The sequence below is a fragment of the Anopheles stephensi genome, chromosome 3, assembly GCF_013141755.1.
Source record: "Anopheles stephensi strain Indian chromosome 3, UCI_ANSTEP_V1.0, whole genome shotgun sequence".
Taxonomy (NCBI): Eukaryota; Metazoa; Arthropoda; class Insecta; order Diptera; family Culicidae; genus Anopheles; species Anopheles stephensi.
The window spans coordinates 77199253-77220268 of NC_050203.1; the positions used below are offsets into that span (position 1 = coordinate 77199253).

The 21016-nt window shown below is 43.2% G+C and overlaps 1 protein-coding gene across 11 annotated transcripts in view; it reads right to left on the reverse strand.

Moving 5' to 3' along the window:
- LOC118510883 (mitogen-activated protein kinase-binding protein 1) overlaps window positions 1-21016 on the reverse strand; it is a 98238-nt gene that overhangs the window by 42761 nt on the left and 34461 nt on the right. For 4 of the 11 annotated variants that reach the window (XM_036053253.1, XM_036053252.1, XM_036053260.1 and 1 more), the window contains exon 2: window positions 19372-19660. In XM_036053253.1, the coding sequence (XP_035909146.1) occupies window positions 19372-19440 (69 nt within the window). In that variant the 5' untranslated portion in view covers window positions 19441-19660. Of the gene's footprint in view, window positions 1-1331; window positions 1512-1547; window positions 1824-15852; window positions 16860-19371; window positions 19676-21016 lie in introns of those variants that run through there. The other 7 variants (XM_036053254.1, XM_036053255.1, XM_036053259.1 and 4 more) reach the window with 6 other exon arrangements.

Consider the following 21016-nt stretch of genomic DNA (forward strand, 5'->3'; position numbering starts at 1 on the left):
AGAGAAAAGCTTGAAAAGGAGCTAATTTTATTCAAGCAAACGGACCACCGTGCAGCACAATCGAACCCGTTTGTTGTGTGCCTCCATATAGACAGGGGAGACTTTATATATGCAAAATGATCTTCACTCCCTTTAAACATAGCCTCTTTAATGCGTTTATTATTCTAGCGAAGATAGCTCGCCTCAAGCAACGTCTTTATATCCACCAGCACCTAGCAAAAGTACAGCGAGCGAGATGGTGTCCATGTTCCGGTCACACCATTTTCACATGAGTCCACATTCCATTGCCACAATCTCCACCCCGTGGAAGTAGTCTGTGATCATTGTTTTGCGTTGTGAAAACTGTCTGCCCACCGACGCCCCTTCACAACGCTGCGAAGAAAAGGGTTTCTACTGCAGAGCAATTTGCCCAGCCTATACACGATTTGCCAGCCTGTAACGTTTACTCCAGTTTTTTTTTCTTCTATTCACCTTCCCCAGACCGGTCTCTTCTGATCTGACCGCAATCTATCGCATGCGTAGGAGAGTCAAAATGGTCGCTTTCCCTTCACTCACTGCACAAATTGATAAGAAAAATGACCAACCGCGTAGTGAGTTGTGAGCCTTGCTGCGACTGACTACGTTCCTTGCGTTAAACCGTACTGCCACCACTACCTGCCAAGAGTCCAGGGAGTAGCCGGACGAGCGCCTACACATTATCGACGAAATGTAATGGTACACTACCTCATAAAAACTACCCGACATGTCACTAAAAGGTAGGTTCGTTTGCGGGTTGAGAGCTTAAGCTTTTGCAGTCCATACAGCTCCAGCAAAAGTAGACACAAGCCATGCAGGGGTCAGCTCCGAAAATCGTTTCCTATCTCGCCCCGATTAACTATCTATTTCCCTTCGGGCGATCAAACGTCCTATAGTGGTCGTCGTCGTCGTCCCCATCGGGAAATGGACCGGTCTTACAACAAAGATCAGCAGCACCAGCAGCAGCTTGGCAGGAAATTTGAACCGTTTTTAAAATTTCTCTTTTAAATTGACCATTTCATTTTTGCCGTCTCCCCATGCAGTAGAAGAGGCAGAGGAATTGCATAAGCTTATGTTATTTTTTGTTTTGTTTGGAGACTTGCAGTTTTCTACTCTGTTCTTTGCACATTTCACACAACACACACGTCACCCACGTTTTGTTTCTTTCGCTGTCGTATTTTTTCACAAAACTCTTATAAAACAGCGCACACACACACATATGGAATATTTTTTTCCTCCCTGCGCGTGATGGAAAGCCGCGTGAAAAAAGGATTACTTCAGACACAGGCACTGGCCACAAGGGGAACAAAACGCACCAACAATCACGTTGCACACGTGCGTGCATGCACAGACACACACGCCAGAAGCGAAATAGATTTATGCGCAAAACAAAAGCGGAGAACATGTAATGCTCGCCACCGGATGTAATTGCAGGGTGAAAAAGCACACACACACACACAACTTCACATCTCACAACTTCAAGCTCTGTTTTGGACACGTATTTAATCATAAGAATCACTCTTCTAGTACACCTTATTATAACACTTCTTCTGAATATTTGATCTCCTCCAATTTTCCCACCTTGATTTGATTTTAAGTACTGTTGATTGTTCTGTTTAAAAAAAAAGACTTTTTGATCCGCGAGTTCAAATTCGCGGATCTTCGCGGACTTGCTTCGAAAAAAAAAACACTTCTCTCGAAGTCGTCGTCGTCGTCGTCGACCGTTCCCGTTAATGGTTGGCGTAGAATTGTGAGGTGACGCGTGCACAACAGAGCCACGATCCAACAACACGGGCGGCAACAAAACCCCACACGCAAACCACCCCAGCCGTTGTTGGTCGTGGTCAACACCGCGGAATTCTCTCTCTCTCTCTCTCACTCTCCGCGTTTCTGAGTGTGCGTGAGGTGATGTTGTTTCTCTTAAAGATAGATACACCAAACACAACATACCTGCTTCGCGGGCGCGATCGCGGGTTGATGAATGGAAAACTAGGCGATACTGTTCCTCCTGGTAGGAACATTATGCTAGTGTTGGTTTGCTACAGTGGTTGTGTTGTTGTTTTCTTAGGGCGCTCGTGTGTTCACGCGGGTAGTGGTTTCACACGGACCAGCGAGAGTCCAAACCAAAGCCCACATGACGTTGTTGCTGTAAATGTTGGTCCCGCCAATCTTATGCTTATTCCGCCTGGTGGTGTGAGTGCTTTTGCCTTCCCCAAACGGGGGGGTTGGTTTTAGAGAGATACTGACACGACACATACAGCAAAAGCAACCCTCTAGTATCTTCAGTCTCTTTTTCGCTCACTTATGGTTGACGTTGACTGTAGCAAGGTAAAATGTGGGGGTTTTGTAGGTGTCCGGTAGTCGGGAGTTACCCAGGGACACCTACCGTCTGTCGCCAGCTGTTTTGCAGATGTGCTTTGCTGACGCAGCTTACGCACTTTTGCCATTAAAGACAGACGTTTTCAAGCATTTAAATTGGCAAGATTTTGCAAAACAAACCGCGGTTCCATCTTGCATAACAATTCGATTGCTTTAACTAGATTCGAATTCGTGTATACTACGATGAATAAAACATACCCCTACCAAAACCTACCGAATCGTAAAGTGAACAGCAAAGAATGCACAATATTATTGGTGCGAACTTTTGATCTTCAAACCGCTACAATTAGGAAACAGAATAGAAGAGAAACTAATAACACTAAGAAGCAGTTGTATATATATAGGGGTGTGATGATTAAAGCATTGACTCCATTTAACGGTCGATTTACGTTTCAAACCTAATTCAGCTCGCTTTTCCTAACAACCTCATCAGCCAGTGTCGTTCGGTGTGAGAAGAATGCTTACCTGCAAAGAAGCGGGAAACAATAAAAGGAAAATGGTTAATATTTATGTTTCCGATGTGGTTCACCGGTTCGTGCGCGCTTCACAGGAAGGTGTTCGATGATAGATTAATTAAAAATGTGTTAAAAATAGAGTCAAAAATGCCGATCATTTCTTTCTTCTTTACGGGGTGTTTACTACAGAGAAAAGAAAGTGCAATTAAATAGTAAATGCACAAAAATTTGGCGAAATAATAAATCGAGTGGGATGTTCCCCCTAATTAGCACGGAGAATAAAAAGCCGATTGACAGTCAACGATAGCAAATAAAAATCGCCGACTGATGTCTTCAAACGGAAAAAGTCACAAACAGAGATGTTCTTCACCAAGGAAGTAAGCATTAGTCATAAACCTACGCAGAAACTAACAATTCTCAACTTCTGAGCAACTTTTGGGAACTTAACTTCTTGCACGACACGGCCCCAGGAAGTTGCGCTTGGAACGAATCGATGAGAACCTCAATATGCTCTTGCTCGGTCCAGATCCAATTCTCGCTACGCCAACGTGCATAAAAACACGCCAAACAGACACACGAGACCCGGGAAAATATCCGAGTGGTTATAATTTTACGCAAATTTACAAACTTCAACCCCTACGATACACCAATGCCAACAGAGCAATAGGCCGACAGAGCCGTCCTCACGGTGAGGTCATGGTGACGGCAGACGCGAAAGAATCACTTCACACGTTGGAAGCTTTTGCATTAATATTGGCCCCATGATGACTGACGAGACGAGAAGTTTGCATTTTTCGCCGAAGACTTGCAGACACGTCCGTCGGTCGTCCATGCATCAACACCCGGCGAGGTGAGTTGAAGTATTCTATTTTGGTGAGTTCGTTTTTTTTTGCTTCTGCTTTTTGGGGCAACGAACCTACGGTGGGTTCTGCAAAACTTCACGCATCGCCGTACCGCGCTGGTCGTTGCTGGTTTGCTCAAGTCCGTGACACTGACAGCTCGAGTGGTGGAAATGGGAAAAGCACGTGTGTTCAGAAACCATAGAGAGAAAGAGAGAAAGAGCAAAGTTTTGAGACCGGAAGTTTATATACAGACAAGAAGGGAGGACATACGAAAGAGAATTTGGAGTCGATGGGGCCTCAACAAACTCATAAAGAAAATGATTGTAAACCTCGGGATGGATTTAACAACGGGCTGTAAAGTAATGAATTTGTTGCATTGTTTGCGTTTTGGAAAACATCAATATAATAAATTTAGTTAAATGACGCTTTATAAACGTATACAAGATATGAAAAGTGCAATATACAAATTAGATAAACACAGGGTTCAAAGGAATTATCAACCGACAACTGTATTTTCCTATTCTTTAAAAGACTTGTTCACCACCAAATGACTATTTCTATGCCGTCGATATAAATTTCCCCTTCATCAAGGCATATTTAATAATCTCTCCAACTCCAGTGTTTCTTGTAAAGATTACTGTTTATAATCAAAAACGAGATGTTAAATTTAACTGAGTGTTTCTCAATTTCAATTATTAATTATTGTAAAGTTAAATAATTCACGTCATTCATCCAGCTTGAGAAACACTGATGATTGTGAAGATGCCATGGCAAAGTCAAAATTGATATTGATCAAATCGAAATATCCATCGGGTGGTGAAAAAGTCTTTTACAGAATAGAAAAATACGGTGGCCTGTAATAAAAAATGGTCTGTAAAACGCTTTAAACATAAAACTCAGACAATAATGAAAAAAAAACAAAACTAATTTTGTTTTAAAATGCAAAACTATGACATTAGTAGCGAACCCATTAGCTAAATCACTCCCTTATGCTTGACAAACTAAGACATCATCACGGCCACTCTATGCTGCTGATTGTAGTGCCGGCAGTGAGCAACAGCAAAACGCCGCTTAACACATTTATTATTATTTTTGAAACGAACAGAGCAAACAACACTCATCTACATAAGGCACACAAACACCAGGGGGAAAAACACGACGATAAGAGAACCTCCGAATGAGGCACGTTTTTCGGGGAGGCTAGTTTGGTACTCATCATCAGCTCATATCGCACAGCCACACACTAACCGGTAAAAACCACATAAATATGCTCGTTACGAAACTTACTTAACAGTGAAAAACAAGACAGACACAAGAAGAAAAAAAACCAGAAGCAGCTTATTTTCATACAGAACTGAAAGCCTTTGAATGCCTTTTTTCCTGGTGGGAATTTTCATCCACCACAAGTTGCCCCCTCTAAGTGCGTGTAAATATTAAAGTTCAAATGGAAGTAAATGAACAGCAGCAGAATCTCATGTGTACCGTACTGTGCCGCAATGGCAAGCCACTGGTAGGCCACTGATATGCTTCGTACCTCGAACCGGAACAGGCGGTGTGGAAAAAAAACGGCGCCTGGAATGTTGAGGAAAACCATTTTCATGGCCATTGAAACAAATTTGCGAGAACACGGTGAGCAGCTGCGTACGCGTACGAGCGAACGTAAGCCATCGGAAGGGAAAAGGTGTTTTGATTATTTTTTCTAACACCTCGCAAGAATATGCTGCTAGCCGTTGGTGGAGATTTGATGCCGTTACGGAGCGTGTAAGCGGCGAATAAGGGATGATGAGAATGGTTGGTCCGATTATCTAAAAACCTTTTAGGCCCTCTTTTTTCTTAAAAACCAAATCACTGTTAGTATTATGAAGGAAAATTGCATCGATGATTCGAATGGAAAGGAATGGGCTACGTACAATGACTAATGCTTCGGCAGTTTACGTTTGAAAATAAGTTTCTTCTGGTGTTGTGTCCGCCAACCGCAGCACTACACCATGATTGACATTGATCGATTGGACATTTCTTCTACTGCCTAAAACAGTGGAAGCAATCGCAAAAAAAACATTTTACCCAGATTCAACGTCAAAACCGGAATTGCAGCTCTCCGATCCATTTGCAGCGAGACAAAAACACACGCTCAGCTGCATAAACAAGCAAAGCAAAAAAGATATTTGTGGACCTACAGCCCCCCGGTGGGTGGCAGACAAAAGGCATAGCTTAGCTCAATTAGCTCGATGAAGCTGTAAGCAAACGCCACGTATTGGGTGGGTAAGCGTTAGACAATTTAATTATGAACTGTTGTTGTTAAAATAACTGCATCAAGTATCACCCGTTTCAACACTTCGCGAGTGAGGGTTTAGAGACAGTACAGGCGACGCATAGTCACAGCTGGCCTGTTGTTGGGTGTATGTGCAATATCGAATTATAAGCCCACCTTCGTGTCAGACAGACAGACAGACAGATGGAAAACGATGGTCGACCGGTCGGGGGAGAGCAGGCGTCTAGCAACAAACTGAAGTGTCACATAAAGTTCAGCAAAGCGAGTGACCTAGAACTGATCGTGCACGAGAGAATGGTGGGGTGGAGCGAGGGGATCGAGTTCCAGAAACGCAGAGGGAGTGGATCACAAACTTCAATCGAAGTGCTGCAAGTAAGAGAGCATCAGCATCACTGTGTTGCTTCATGCCGGTGTGGTGGCATTTGCAACAATTGTACCAAATTGAAATGCGGTCAACTGAGCAAATCTTTTTGATTTGATGGAGCTGAGGTTTTTTTCTGCTTCCACGATAAATTTAGTCATTGAAAAAAACACTCTTTTAATTCCTGCAACTAGAATAGATTGTGGCAGGAGCTATTTATGCAGACGATTAACACATCCTTCTCGGAAGTGACCTGATGGTAAGCAGGTATGGATTACGACTTTACACACGGAAGGATCGTGGATCGAGTCTCATCTTATCGGACTTTTACAATGACAGAGGGCTTGGGTAATCGCTCTCCTTGATTTCTTCATTGTTGTTCCATCTTAAATTGCTGTGCAAAAGAGTAAAAAGAGAGAGAGAGAGAGAGAGAAAAACAGAAGATTTTTCTTTCCTAACTCATACTATGGAATGCGAAACCACTGTAATGCGAAAGGAACTTTCGACGAAATCGAAACGCTCACTCAAAGCTCTCTTTTCACTTTCGTTTGTTTTTTGCTTTAGCTGTTCCAGAGCTGTATTTGAGGCTACACACCGACTTCCTTACACTAGATCATGACGTTCTCTAACCAACGAATAAAAACGGAGCTCTTTTTGTTGTTTAGTTCATTACAGACAACCACTCCCTTTCTGGTGATTTTTACATCGTGACGCTCGCCACTTGGTCCCGCCAGAGGTTCCTCCTTTTTGGAACGTTCCTTATACGGAACCAAAAAGCCAGCAAAAAGACCACCTTATAACCAACGTTCAGTGGGGTATGTATGCTTGCGACACATATTTAGTCGGGCACAAGCGCCACCAAACATTCCATTCCTGCCCGGTTCCGTTGGCGCACTTTTCAACGCCTTTAGCGACGACAACGAGCATACACACCACGAAGTTGAACGATAGGAAGAAAACATAAATCACGATCCACGAAGAGAGTGATCACTACACGGGCCCGACCGGTGGGCTTCAAAGCCTTAAATGGAGCGGACTGTGTGTACCCCACGATTCCATGCTCCAAAAGTCTGAAGAATATGTTGAACGGAGCCATTCCCCCGAAAAAAAAATGAAACGAAACGCTCCTCTGAAACATAACACACATAACGTGCAATAAAAATCTTCGATTTCACTTTCCTTTCAGGTGGATGGAGATGAGGTGAGACTATCCTACGGGGGCGAGCGAGTCAATACCCTCTCTCCCGGCCAAAAATGCAGTCACTTTTCGCCGAGTCAACCGAGTCGGGGAAATGATTTCGGCGACAAGATTAGCGCGACCGATGGAAAATCCAGCTGTGTTGCACGATTTCCAAAACATCGCCCACCGGAGAGCGAGCACTTCAAAAAAAAAAAAAGTTATTAAACACATTTTACATGCACTTTGCTTTGGAGAAGGAATATTGAGCGGCACACAATTTTTACGCGAAAGACCACCAAAGCAGTTGTCTGGCGTCACATAACAAGCGCAAAGAAAATCACACTACAACTGCGTTTCCCCTTGCAGTCTGGAATGACTACAATGTGTGAGGCGAACATGATTGGAATTCTCTCGTGATTGTCAGACAACTGTTGCAAATAATTGTTCCAACATGATTTATGCCTCCCTTGCCGTACCGAATTCGATCATTACCATCCTCTGATGGAAACGTCAGGGAAATGGGAGGATAAAAATTACAGGAAGTAATAAAACTTCCTGAAGCTGAGTGCAAAGTGCAACAATGCGAACCACGACGCTAGCACCATCGCCCAAAATATGGAGCAAATTGTGCGCGATCCAGTTCTGAGCCTTATTCTGTTCTGATCTTCGTTGACCTCTTTTTGGGACGACATCGTCTTCAATGGCACTTGCTGCACGTACTTTAGCCGGTACGGTTTACAAACGAAGCAAATTGGCAGCTTCAAGTACGCCCAGTGCAAGAATTCCATTACCGTCAAGTGGAAGTCTAGCTGGAAGCTGACACACATTCTTGAAGAACCTTCCGTCGTTCTGAAGCGCCAGTAGCTGAAATTGCAGTTTCGGTTTTGTGAGGATGCACTTTAGCAGAGGGTGGCTGCTGAAAATAACGCACAAAAGAGCGTAAGTGAATCTGCTGATTAATAGTGTGTGTCAGCAAGTTAAGTACAAGAGAAGTAAATTTATGGTTCAATGAAGAATGGTTTTGCAAATGGCGTGAAGTGAACTAGAAGGTTACTTAGGTTATTTTTGGGATTATAAGTACTAACATGGAAACAATTGGTTCAGCTATATTGAATATCAAGTCAAAGATGAAACAATGTCAAATATCCATTAAAATTTTTGAAATCAGATCTTCCCGCGTGAACATAAAACAAACCCTTCAGCATAAAAATATTCTCCCGTGTTTCTTCGGACACACCATAACCAGATGCACACAACGATCCACACCCTGGAACGCGGCAGAACGATTTTCCTTCCAAATGTCACATCCGTCATCGCTAAGAATGCGTTACGGTTTCTGGACGGTAGATAGAGAGAAGGAAGGCTGATTGTTATCCGAAACCATCCCCAAACAAAAAATAAAACAAACATCGACACGAGATCGTCGTGGTGCCGCCGGCTCTCATATTTCTTCCTCCGTCAGATTCCGTCTGACGTTTGTTCCTTGTAAACAATACGATGTGTTGTGTAGCCTCGCCTTATCCGAGCTTTTCCGCTGGATATGGATAAGAGCATAATTGTTGAGCCAAGTTTCGTGTGTCGTTTGTCTGCAGCAATTTACCTCACCAAGAACTACCCTTTAATTAGTTTAGAGCTACCTTTAAATCAGGGAGCAGAGAAGCGATCGCACGGGTTTTCTTGAGGAAGTGTCTAATGAAACATGCTCAAGCGATTATGCAAATTAGTATTGCGAATAGCGCACCATAAGCCCATTCTCTTTAGGATAGCTTAGCAAACGGTAAAGCAAACGGTTTAGCCACTCGCTACACCGAATGTGCAGTGCTACTCTTCCTGTTTGATGGAATTTTATAATTATAGCTTCCGATTATGATTAGAATTTAGCGCTCGGTCGGGGTTGGTTTTGCAACATTACTTTGTTGCAAAACGAAAACTACGCAATGGCGACTGGACGTTCGTGTCTGCATGTTTCTCTCTATTGCTTTGCAGCACCTTTATTATTGATTCTACTTTCGGTGTTCAGGGTGTTGGGTGCGTGTTAAAAATAAGCAATCGGGTGTTGTTTCGTGCATTTTCATGAATTGCCACGTGCAGGTTCTGCGAAAAATCGATTCACTTTTTCGTTTGATTTCCCGCTTTTTTTGCTGGTTCGCCATTTTGTTTTTGCTTCTGCAACTTAATTTATTGATTTGTTTCTTTTTTTAAATTTTAGTATTGCTTGGTGATAATTAGTTTCATTTTTCGCCCACGAGCGCCATCATGGTGGGTTTGTGATTAGATGAATTTCATAAATGCAATTAAAATCAGCTCTTGACTTACAAAAAAAAAAAAAACTAATCCGATAAAGAGGTGATTCATCAAAAAGAAAGTGCGCCAAACAATGAGACTCCGACCACTGGATCCGCCGTTCCTTCTTTTGCCCACCGACAAATGCAAATGCAACCATTGTGCACCACGTGTTTGCATAACAGAGTAGTTGGAGGCGTAGTCTGGGCTTTTTTTTTCTTTCTTTTTTTGGGGAAATTATGGAGTTCCACTTCTTTTTTTCAGTTTCTACTCATAAGAAAAAACTAAAAAAAAAAATAAAAAAAATAGAAAATAAAGCGTGACACACACGGCAACCATTACTGCGCACCAGCGTTTGATTAAGACGTGTGGTAAGAAATGCTAATCAACTTCCTTCGTCGAGTGGCTTAGGCTTTTGAGCATAATCATGGCGATGAAGTGCAGCTGATGAAAATCGACAGTAAAAAAAATAGATTTCTATCGCTGGATGAATCTACCAACAATCAGTGAAGAAACGACATACTCCTGAAAGCCTAACCGTTAATAATGATGATGATGATGATCGATGCTGACGAAAATAGGAAAGATATGCTAAATTTAATCGACTCTCTCTCGCCTTCCCTTTTAAATATTGTTGGGATATCGTCGACTACGATACGGTAGACGAGATATTGATCAGCAAATCGGTAAATGAAGCATAACACGAGAGGGTACCCAGCATTGGGCAAATGGCATGGTTCGTTTGGTCGTGTGTCGTTACCTCACCTTGATCGATCAGATCCGATCGCATATCGCCGTTACACAATATGGATGGAGGGTGAAATTTGAACCAACACGCGTAACAAACACCACGAACGCAGAACAACAACACACCAGATAGTAAACAGCATTAAGAACCAATAAATTCATACAGAGTTGTCCCGGTGTTTTAATTTTTAAAACACACACGAAATGTCAGGTAAATTAAGGCAACCCTAGAACCGGATTGTGCGGATTGTACAGATCAGTTTTAGCCAGACGAAATTAACAGCTCTATAAAATTGTTAAAAATGCAAAACAAGTGGCTCCTCCACCTGGACTTTGACTTCCAATGTGTGTGTGTTACAAACAGAGATACCGGTTTGGGGAGACGGTTAAATTATGGAGCCAGAATTCACCGCCGAAACTCGTTCATGCAAATGGCTTTATCAAATAAGTCTGATGCCCAAGAGAGGCAGGAATTTTGAAGAAGCTTCTGGCTTCGGGTGAAGGAGCCCTCGATATTCATTTTGTACTACGAGAGATATTTTTAACAATTGAATATCTTGCAATTTTGCACACTTTGCGTACTCAGTTATTTGTAGTTCCAGCACGTCCATTAAAAAACGAAGATCCAAATTGTTGATGCCCCAGATGAAGATAACTGAATCGGAGCTTACAACGCTCCAGCTCAAGGAAAATCTTCCGACATGCCGAATGCACTTTCCAGTCTAGTCACGGAAACGCATCCCACGCGAATAAGTGCACACGCAGACATATGTCGATTCACCTCACCTTCTTTTGCCAAGATCATCAAAATGCAAATTTCAAGTGCACGTTTCGCCACCCGCCAATGGAAAGCTCCAGTAAGTCGGCATCAGGTCGTTTGGTTTCTTGTTACACACGCACACCATTCTTTCTTGTTACATACCTCGGGACAAGAGGCGAGTAAAGTGCATCCGAAGCTGCCAAGTGCACTTTGGCAGGCGAGACATGATTGATAGTGCGTGCCGGGAGGAACAAAGCTGAGCTAGTTTTTCAAGATGCACCTTCACCGGTGGAGGTGGTAATAAACATTTAAATTTGAATAGCACACCGGCAGCGAAAATTGAAATAAAAGAATGAAGTTCAACTCGAAAGGCACGCGTATACTTGCTGGAAGAGTGCTATAAAATTGGAAGATGCTATAAAAAATCCGAACGAAAACCACAACTTCACAATTAATCAATCCATCCGACAATCTAGGACGTGGGGAGTATTAGCGATTCTCACCTTGTCGATCGTCGATCGAGAAAATAAGGTTAAACTAACTCTATTTCCAAAGCACACAGAAATGCCACCACAAACCGGTAAAGGTAAAAAGGTAAAAAGCTCAATGTTATGTGCTTCGAACGCAAAAACAAAGCAAGAAGTCTTTTCTCCTCACTGCTGGTGCCGGCACCACGTCAAAGATAATTAACGACACCGTTCTCATTTGCATTCGGTTTCAATCAATTGCACCAAAGCCCAGCTAGGCCAGCCCGAGCAGTAAGCGAATGTATGAATGAAGGAAGAAAAATCTGACCCCCCTGACTTCGGCAGCAGTAAATTAAGTGAACTGAAGAAAAAGGTGACGACGCTCACCATAAAACCTGACAGCCGCCAGTCAATTAATTGGAGAAAAATGCACTCCAACCCGTGATTTCTCCGCCGGTTGTGACAGTGACGAAAAACTTCTCCAAAATGGGTGATTTTTAGTAGAAAAAAAAAACTACAGGCAAACAGATGGCTTAATAGCAGTAGAGTTGAGATGTTGAAGTTGCATCTCAAAGGCGTAAAATGCACTAAACGTATATGTTAATCAGCCCGGCACTGTTGAAAGGTGTTGAAAGAAAGGCGGCCTCCTGTAAGCCTACACATTTTCTCCTGCTTTGCTGTGCTGGGTGAAGTTTAATGAGTGCAGCCTGAGGGGGGGGGACTTCGGTTAGATGTCTATTCTCATTGTCAGCGGTGTCCGTGTTGGGCACACAAGGGCAGTGGTTGGGCGATGCCGGTTCTGTCCAAGGATGGCAGTTGGCAGTGGAGTAGTAGACAACTGTCTTAATTGTTACCAAGGCGTTGTCCACAGCTTGAAGTACACAGCACCTGCAAAATGAGTGGTCAAATGTATTTCCTGTTGCATTAAATAAGTCTAGAAATTGTGAAGGTTATTCTAGGAATCAAGAATCCTCGTTAGAAGACTAATCTATTGGCTTCGTTTTCGGTGAGTGAGTGTGGGAATCACCCGTAGAGCCGAGTTCTGAATCCCAAACTAGGTGAGTTCTTATAACGTGCGTTACCACTTCACAGGTTATCCAAACTAGGACACCTTACATTTCAACAGCTAGTCACGTTTCGTCTGAGGTCTTTCACGGGTCATATGAACCTCTCCAGATCCCGTACGGGGATCAAAAGGTTGGGCGTTGGTACCACAATTACAACCAGATACACGACAAGGCATACCAAAACTACGAGAAACTAGAGCAAAACCTACGAACCCAACCAACCCAAATGTAACACTCAGGGCAGCTACACACTCCAGCGAAATAAACCTGATTCCCACTCATGGCACATTCCTGTTCGTGGCTAGGCAGCTGAGCAGTATGACTGATTTTGGGCTAGATGAAAAATGTTACCGCACATACATAGGCTAGCACGGGATGGACAGCAAACATACACCGAGGGCGGTGGTGACACAGGTAGACCTACACCTGAAATTTACGCAATCGAGAAAGAAAATATATCGTACGAACAGGTACTACTCCGCTGCTGCTGGTAAAGCGCCGAGAAGCAGGTTGCGATGCGTGGCTGGAATTATTATGTAGAGGAAAACCCCTTAGCAGTTCTACAAGTGCAGAGGTTGAAGACGTGAGAAAGTACCTGGGCCAAAAACTGGAGCATGTTTATGTTTTAATCCAAATTTATTTAGATCCTGCTCGTTTGCTTTTAACACCCTTTTTATATCTCCTTTTTCATGGTGAGCTGTGTTTATGATGCATCTTAATCATAAATCTGATCTTTTAAATTAATTTCTGCTTACGCATAACATCGCCAAGAAACAAAACTCATCATAAAACGTGTTGGGAAACGTATTTATGTTCACACATTCGGTAGTTTTATGCTGATGTGCGTTGGGCATTTACTGCTCCGACGAAAGAAAAACAACCGTCCCATCTCACGATGGAGTTGATGATGTCCCACCATAAAACACACTTTTCGTACGGCAAGGTGACGCAAAAACGAGGTGACAACTGTCGGCAAGATACAGTGTCTTGCTGTGAAAAACGTGGAGAGATTCTGGTGGTGGGACGAGGCGAGGTGATATCAGGGCGAAGCAAGATAACGAGTTCGACGCCACCCTACCATCTTTGCTACCTTTGCAAGACATGTTGGGGCCTATAAACTTTTTTCTGTCATAATAATGTTCTACCGTGCCAGGTAGGTTATCGGTGTGGCTACGGGGCGCCACGTAAAACAAATGAAGAAGAAACTGTACCACCATCCCAAAAATCGTTACATGGTGTTGATAGCAGCAAACTACCTTGCCCCGCGATAGACAAGGAAATGGACGGAACCTCAGGTCTCGTTCTTTGGAGTCCAAACATTCGGCGCATCTCGTACACAAAATTATCAGAGACGCAACCAGCCAATTTCTTCCCCGAACGTGTCATTGAAGCGAAAGCAGACAAGGTCATGGGAGGAAAAGCCGACCTCCCCGTGCCCGGTGTTCGATAACCTGGAGGTTGCCGGCGCGCGTGAGTTACAACTGACTGTTGGATGGAGATAAATTATTGCCTCACTTGTGAATGTTCGTGCATTCGTGAATTTTCACCCTGCTCAACCAATATCTCCAAATCTTCAGCTAATGAAGAGGCGAACCACCGAAACAAAGACACCGGCAGACAATCAAAACGGGAAGGGGAAAACTATGTTTTCCACCAATTTTCCAGGCCAGGTAAAAGTAAGCTAATTTCGTGTGAGAAAATCCCGGTTTCGTTTCAATCACACTCCGCCGTCACACGGAGCAGGGAACGACAACGCGAGCAAGCAGCAGAGATCTCGTACTGGTTGGGGCCTGGAGACTTCAGAGGGACTTCCGAAACCTCCACCGAACCTAACCTTGTTTCGTTAATCACTCTCGCTCGGCAAGCGAGTACAGAAACCAAAGGGTGAATTAACTACGCTGCATATCATGTTTTCTATATTTCTCCAGCGCACAACAACCCGTTGCTACCGTCAGCCTCAATTGTGGGCGATGATTTCAACGACTCCTCTGACGCATCGTCTTCAAATTGGTAATGCGAGTGCAATCGCACCGTTGGCTGTATGATAAACTCGACACACATAGGAGCACTACTCTTCGCAACTGAGATAGGTTAGGTTAATTTGTCTGGAGCTAATAAAAATCTATTTGTACAGTTCGTTCTTGTACGTTAACCGGGTGGGGGTGTGTAGTTTCACAATGTCAATTAATTTCATGAGTTAATCATTAGCGTCAATCTTCGCCGTGGGCGACTCAGAGACGTCTTCGCCTAGTGACACGAATTAGCATTGTTGTTTTTTATCGTATTTACACGTGAATTATTGTCTACTGGAGGAGGCTTTTTGTTGGGATAAAATGAGGACTTTACGATGACTAGTATTTTATAGCAAGAGCCAAGTTTAAATAAGAGAGTTTTAGTTTTGCTCCATTGGGTCTAGACAAATGGCGGAAGCTCAAGTCATAAAAGAAATCAGTTAGAATTTTGAGAGATCCTCTTCAAGAATTATAACAGAGACCTCAACTTCTTTATAACAGTGAGTTTAATACTTTTCAGAAGCTTTGACATTTATTTTGCGATGTCATATGCTATAATATCCAATAATCCACGAAAGCTTCTTCAAGTGCTCCGTTTGCAATATCAACTGCTACAACAACATTAAACAGTAGATATCAAAAGAGAGCAACTCCTCATACTAAAATACATGTTACATAAATAAACGTTCAACGAACAAAGCATTTACGATATCTTGGTGGATTGCCCGCAATTTGCCGAACAGTTTTTAACCGCCCCAAAAAATTTTAGCTAAACTAGCGATAACAGCGATTGCCCTCACCCTCAATACAAGCGTATGCTATAAAGCTGTGTTACTATCATAACACCCACTCACATGCACGGTCGAACACATCGGCACAGATTAGGTTAGTAGTGTGGAGCCAATGGAAGAAGCCAATGAGTGGAAGCGCCGCCATTCACCTATCAAATAATACTAGCCCATCTGATCATCATCAGCATCGCCAGGGTTATCATTATCATCGTTGCACTTACTTGATCACAGCGGATGTAATCCATGGTGAATTGAAGCGTCGTACGCCCCTTACCGCCTGATTTCAGACACACGACTACACATTAGATGGGACCAACTAGCATCATTTGAGATTATTTTAAAATTGGCTTTACCCACTTTTTGGTTGTTGTAGTTGGAAAACTTTACATAACTTGGATCATTTCCCCATTTCTTCACCATCGATTTCACGTGCAATCACAACTTGAATGGCTTACTACACTAAACTACACAGAAACGGTACTTATTTATAAACATTGTCCACACACCGGGCGTCACAGAATGACCAAGAATCGATTGCTTCCTATTCCTGTGTCAGACGAAACAGAGCGCCCCACAGGAAGAGACACGATGTCAATACGGTCGTGTTATATTTTTATTCTGTATTAACACTTTAATCCTCTGAGGGAATTCGCTTGGTGCCCCGGCAAGTCGGTGACTTGACGACACTTTCACTCCACCGTTTGAAAAACACACTCATCCACACACCACTTCTAATTGGGGATATTTATCTCTCTCTCTCAACTCAAGGGTGAAAGCTTTCCCATTTTCCACTCGATCAGCTTCACCTCAGCGACAGCGCAAAACCCTTTTGCCGGGGTGGTATTTAGTTGTGATGTGGTTGGAAAACTAATACCAAGCGTTTCCTAAGCGCAGCTAATCGCGTTTGACACCAAGTGTCAAACCGCACATTGCACTAACACACACATACAGGCATATCACTCTATTGCGCATTCGGGGGTAATGGAAGTGATGACCATTTCCTTCAATAACTCTGGCGTTTCTTAATGACACTTAGAACACCTGTTACCTCTGGATTTTCACAATATTGATCGTTATTAGACTTGCTCTAGACGAAAATAGTCGATCACACGTGCAGTAGATATCACACCGAAACGCACCATTACCGTCACTAGCTACGTGAACTTGCCAAATAACACCCACCACAGACAGCCACAACACAAACAACAGTGTGTCCGGTTTCGGAGCAGAGTGTACTGAACAAAAACAATCCGCCACACTATCAACAACGCGCTCGGTTGCCCAGGTTTTGGCCCAGGGAGAGAAGAAAGAGCTTCATCTGCTCTCCTTCTCTTGCTCGCTGGCGCTACTTTTACAGCGCATGCCCTGAGCGCTAGCTGAGCACTGAGCTGAATCTCGGAGGGTCAAAGCAGAAGGGGACTTGGCTAGGTAGGTGTGGCAGCGGGCATGATTCTCTTCCCATTTTGCACGAGGTGATGCGGTTGATGATCTGCTTCATCTAGCAAAACGCAATTGTCTTTCTCTTGAGGTGATCTTTCAATAGGTGATCTGCTCACTTCAAAGTGCAAGAGTACGACAGGTACTCTACTTCGACTCACTGGATCATTAAACGCATACTCTGCAGCACCCTCGAAGTAGTGACGTATAATATTAATTTTTGGATATCTCTCTTACTCTCTTCTCTTTTTCAACCTACATCTCCCTCTCCAAGTATCCCAAATTCTACAAAGTTCCTATTCCAACTTGACAGTTTATCGGTCAAAACAGTGGACCCACACTAATCATTACCTTCCTACTGGATCTCGTTCAGGGCCAGTAAGCAAGTCCTAAAAACTACGGAGGGTCGCTCATTTTCACTCTACCCGAGTTTTCCGTCACGAAAGGGTTAACTCACGATCGGTTGGTTCTCTCCGAAAATGCGATCAGGCCGAGCTCGTACCCCCAATAGCGTACCTTTCTTCAATCATACTCGCGACCCCTTACGGCAACGCGTTATGCTTTTTGGGGTGGGAAGGGTTTGCGTGTCTGCTCACTCAAAAAAAAAAACCACTCCAATTGCAAAATGAAACGATCGACGTCCTCCAACCCTATCTCCCTTCTTTGTACGTTGCTTTCCCTTGTCCCTTCAACTCCACTTGTGAGAGTACTGAACGTGGACCTGCTCTTTGGGCGTCATTATCAACTCTCATGATCAGCTGATGATGATGGCAGCCTGCCTGCCCTCACCCCTTCCACCCACCGGATGTTGGGGTGAAGGGAAATGAGTAGGAAGAAGAAGAAGATAAAAACATACACCGCAGACGCCGACGCCACCGCGTGATACAGCAGGGTGCAGCAGTGCAGGCTTGCAATTAGGGGGATCCTAAAATGAAACGTAATAACGGGGGATCGATCGAATCGGTAAGGATGTTGATGATGATGAATACTTTCCCTTTTTTTTTCTTCAGGAAAGGTTGGGTACCCCATAGCACGTTGTTTCATGTGCCATACCCAGCCAAGGGGAGATAAATATCATGTCAGGGTTATTACGTTCGATTGTGTGTATTGGGGTGAGAGGTTTATTTTGATAGCCTATGCTTCAAATGAACTGCCCATGTCCTTTAATTGCAAAATATGTTATAACAATAGCAAAACCGCTTCATTTAGGAAATATGTGTCCACGATAAAAAGTTAAGGAGAGAACCTTCATGCATCATCCACGGAATCGCATAAATTCTGTCCATAATTCGAACGATTTGTAAAGCACACGCAGATAATTATCTTCACCATCGTCCAGTCTTACCCCCGCTTGGACGATGTCTCACTTAGTCATCGCAAAAGAAATTGACGCCCACCCCAGTGAATGAAAATTCCAAAACATTCAGTCTCGCCCAACGGTGGTGGGCGTTAGCCGAGTAGCAGACGAGTCGAGTTACGTTCTACGCCAAAAATTCCAAATTTACAACCCAGATCAACTGATTCGGGAAACAGGTTCCTTCAGCACTTTCCATTTATAACCGTAAATGCCACCGGCAAGAGGAGCCTTGTAAATTTCTTCCAGTGAATCGGTGCTGGCGAAGAACAGACGCACCTCTCAAGGTCACCTCAAGGGAGAGTAGGAGGAGATGGTTTGGCTTTCATAACCGTACACGAATAAACCGAAGGAAAATCCATCGGTAACGAATGGTCGATTTGTTTGGTAGGGTACGACGCTATGGGTAGAAAGCATTCGTGCAACGATTTATGAGCCCAATTTATGATAACTACGGAAATTCCCAGAGCGCAAAAGAAAAGCGATTCCAGCAGAAGTTGGAAAGTTGGGTTAGGAAGGTGTGGAGCACACATCATACCGTTTGTCAATTTGTTCTTTTGTTGATGGGAAAATGTTTTCTCTGGAGTTGAGAAGTTTTAGGTATAAAAAAAATATCTTGGGTATGGCATTGAGAATAATCGTTAAAAATCTACTAAAAACGTTTTTAATTTTGAATTTAAGACGACGTGGCAATATAGCAAATATTTAAAAACTATTCTTGCATATTTTATAAATAATAAAGATAGAAATCCCTTCTTGATTGATTGTTTTCAGTAAAAATTAAATAAAAAACGATCACGTTGCTGCGCATTTTAAATGCGCATGCACAAAGATTCACAATTTCGCACAGGAATGCGCGAGCACATCCAAGCGGCAACTGTTATACGGTTGTGAGTGTTATACCGTATAACACCATCCCACATCCAATTCGCTTAGCCGAGACACTTACCCTGTTGTTCAAGCCTTCGTAGCTCTTTCCCCGCTTCAGAGAGGGCGCTCGGATGACGACTTCATTCATTTTCTCCGCTTCTTCCTTTCTCGCTTTTTCTCTCTCTCTCGCTGCTACGGAACGAACGGCGCAAAAGAGACGTGCATGCACGTGTACGGCCTCCTTAAGTACGGTTTACACAGCACAATTCAACTTGTCAACACATGTTGCACGAATAACGGCCTTTTTCGTTTGAATCACCTGTTATACACGAGCACGATCACCAGCAATCAAACCTATTTAATGTGAACTAACAAAAAAAAACCTAATCAATGAGATATAAAACATTAATTTTACACGTTATTTAACTTTTTTATACATATTTTAGACACACGCGCGCACGCTTCATATCACTGCCTTCAGATCGTATTTCTTGATTATCTTTTCAGCCAGTCCGCGTTACGGCTAACGCGATAATCTTGCACACAGCAATCACCGAAACCATCGCCAACCCTGACAGAAGGAACGCGTGCCGGGACGGTTGGTGCACGATCTGAAAATAAAGCAAACGGGAAGAGAGTAAAAGGTTAAAATACGCACACAGGGCATTACTTAACGATCGACCGGATGTGATACGTCTTAATTAGATCAAGTTTCGTGCGGCAGTCCGGGTCCGGGGAGAATAAAACAAATAAACCTCAAACAGAGATTGCGGATGGCGTTTTTATAATCAATTTCCCATCGATTCGTACCAAACTGATCGCCGATGATCATTTGAAGTGGAACGGAAACTAAAAAGCAGGAGCGACCAAATAAAAAGAACCCAACGTTCATCCTAACGGAAGGAGCTCGAAAGAACAAAAATGCATTTTACATCCACAGCAGCCAGACCAAATATTCCAAATTCGATTGAGGAATGGATAAAGCTAAGAAGGAGACAATAAACAAACATTTCCGGTGTGGTTTCGTTCTAGACAGAACCGGTTTTTGTACCTTTTCCCAGGGGATGAGATGAATCTCTCAATATTCATCTCCACCGATCTAGAGAACCTGCGCCAGTAATACATCTCGTTAGCTGTATAGCTTGTTGTGTTTACTTGTGTGCCACTTTAGGAGCACCAAACGAAAGTAAAGGAACAAAAAAACAGTCGTTCGCTGTAGAGAGCGAATTTTGTTGGCCTCACAATCATTTCGCAACCTCTTACCAACTCGCAAAGGGGTTGTAAAAGGAGGCAACCAGCAGCGTACAGCGAAAAAAGGTCAATCGCGAATTATGAACCAGACAATAAAAAAAATGCTGAACGCTGAAGGAGATTCCTTCCGATAATAAGGCAGGGGGCTGAGCGCGCTTCAACTTCAAGATTACGTCAAGTCATCAAGAGCATTGACTTAGCACTTAATCACGCGGGGACCGATGTTTTTGATAATTGTTATGAAACATATCACTTCAAGATAAATCTTCGCTCTTTTTACGGTGACTTTTAATTTAAACTAAATAAATCATATTTTCGGAAAATGGCATGAAAAAAAAAACTGCAAATAAAAAATTCCACGTCAATCAGCGCCCCGAATCGATCCTTGAAATTTCAATCTCACGGAACGATGGGGTCCCCACAAGATGCACGATTAAATCACTGGAGAGAGGAATGTAATCTGATTGGTAGGC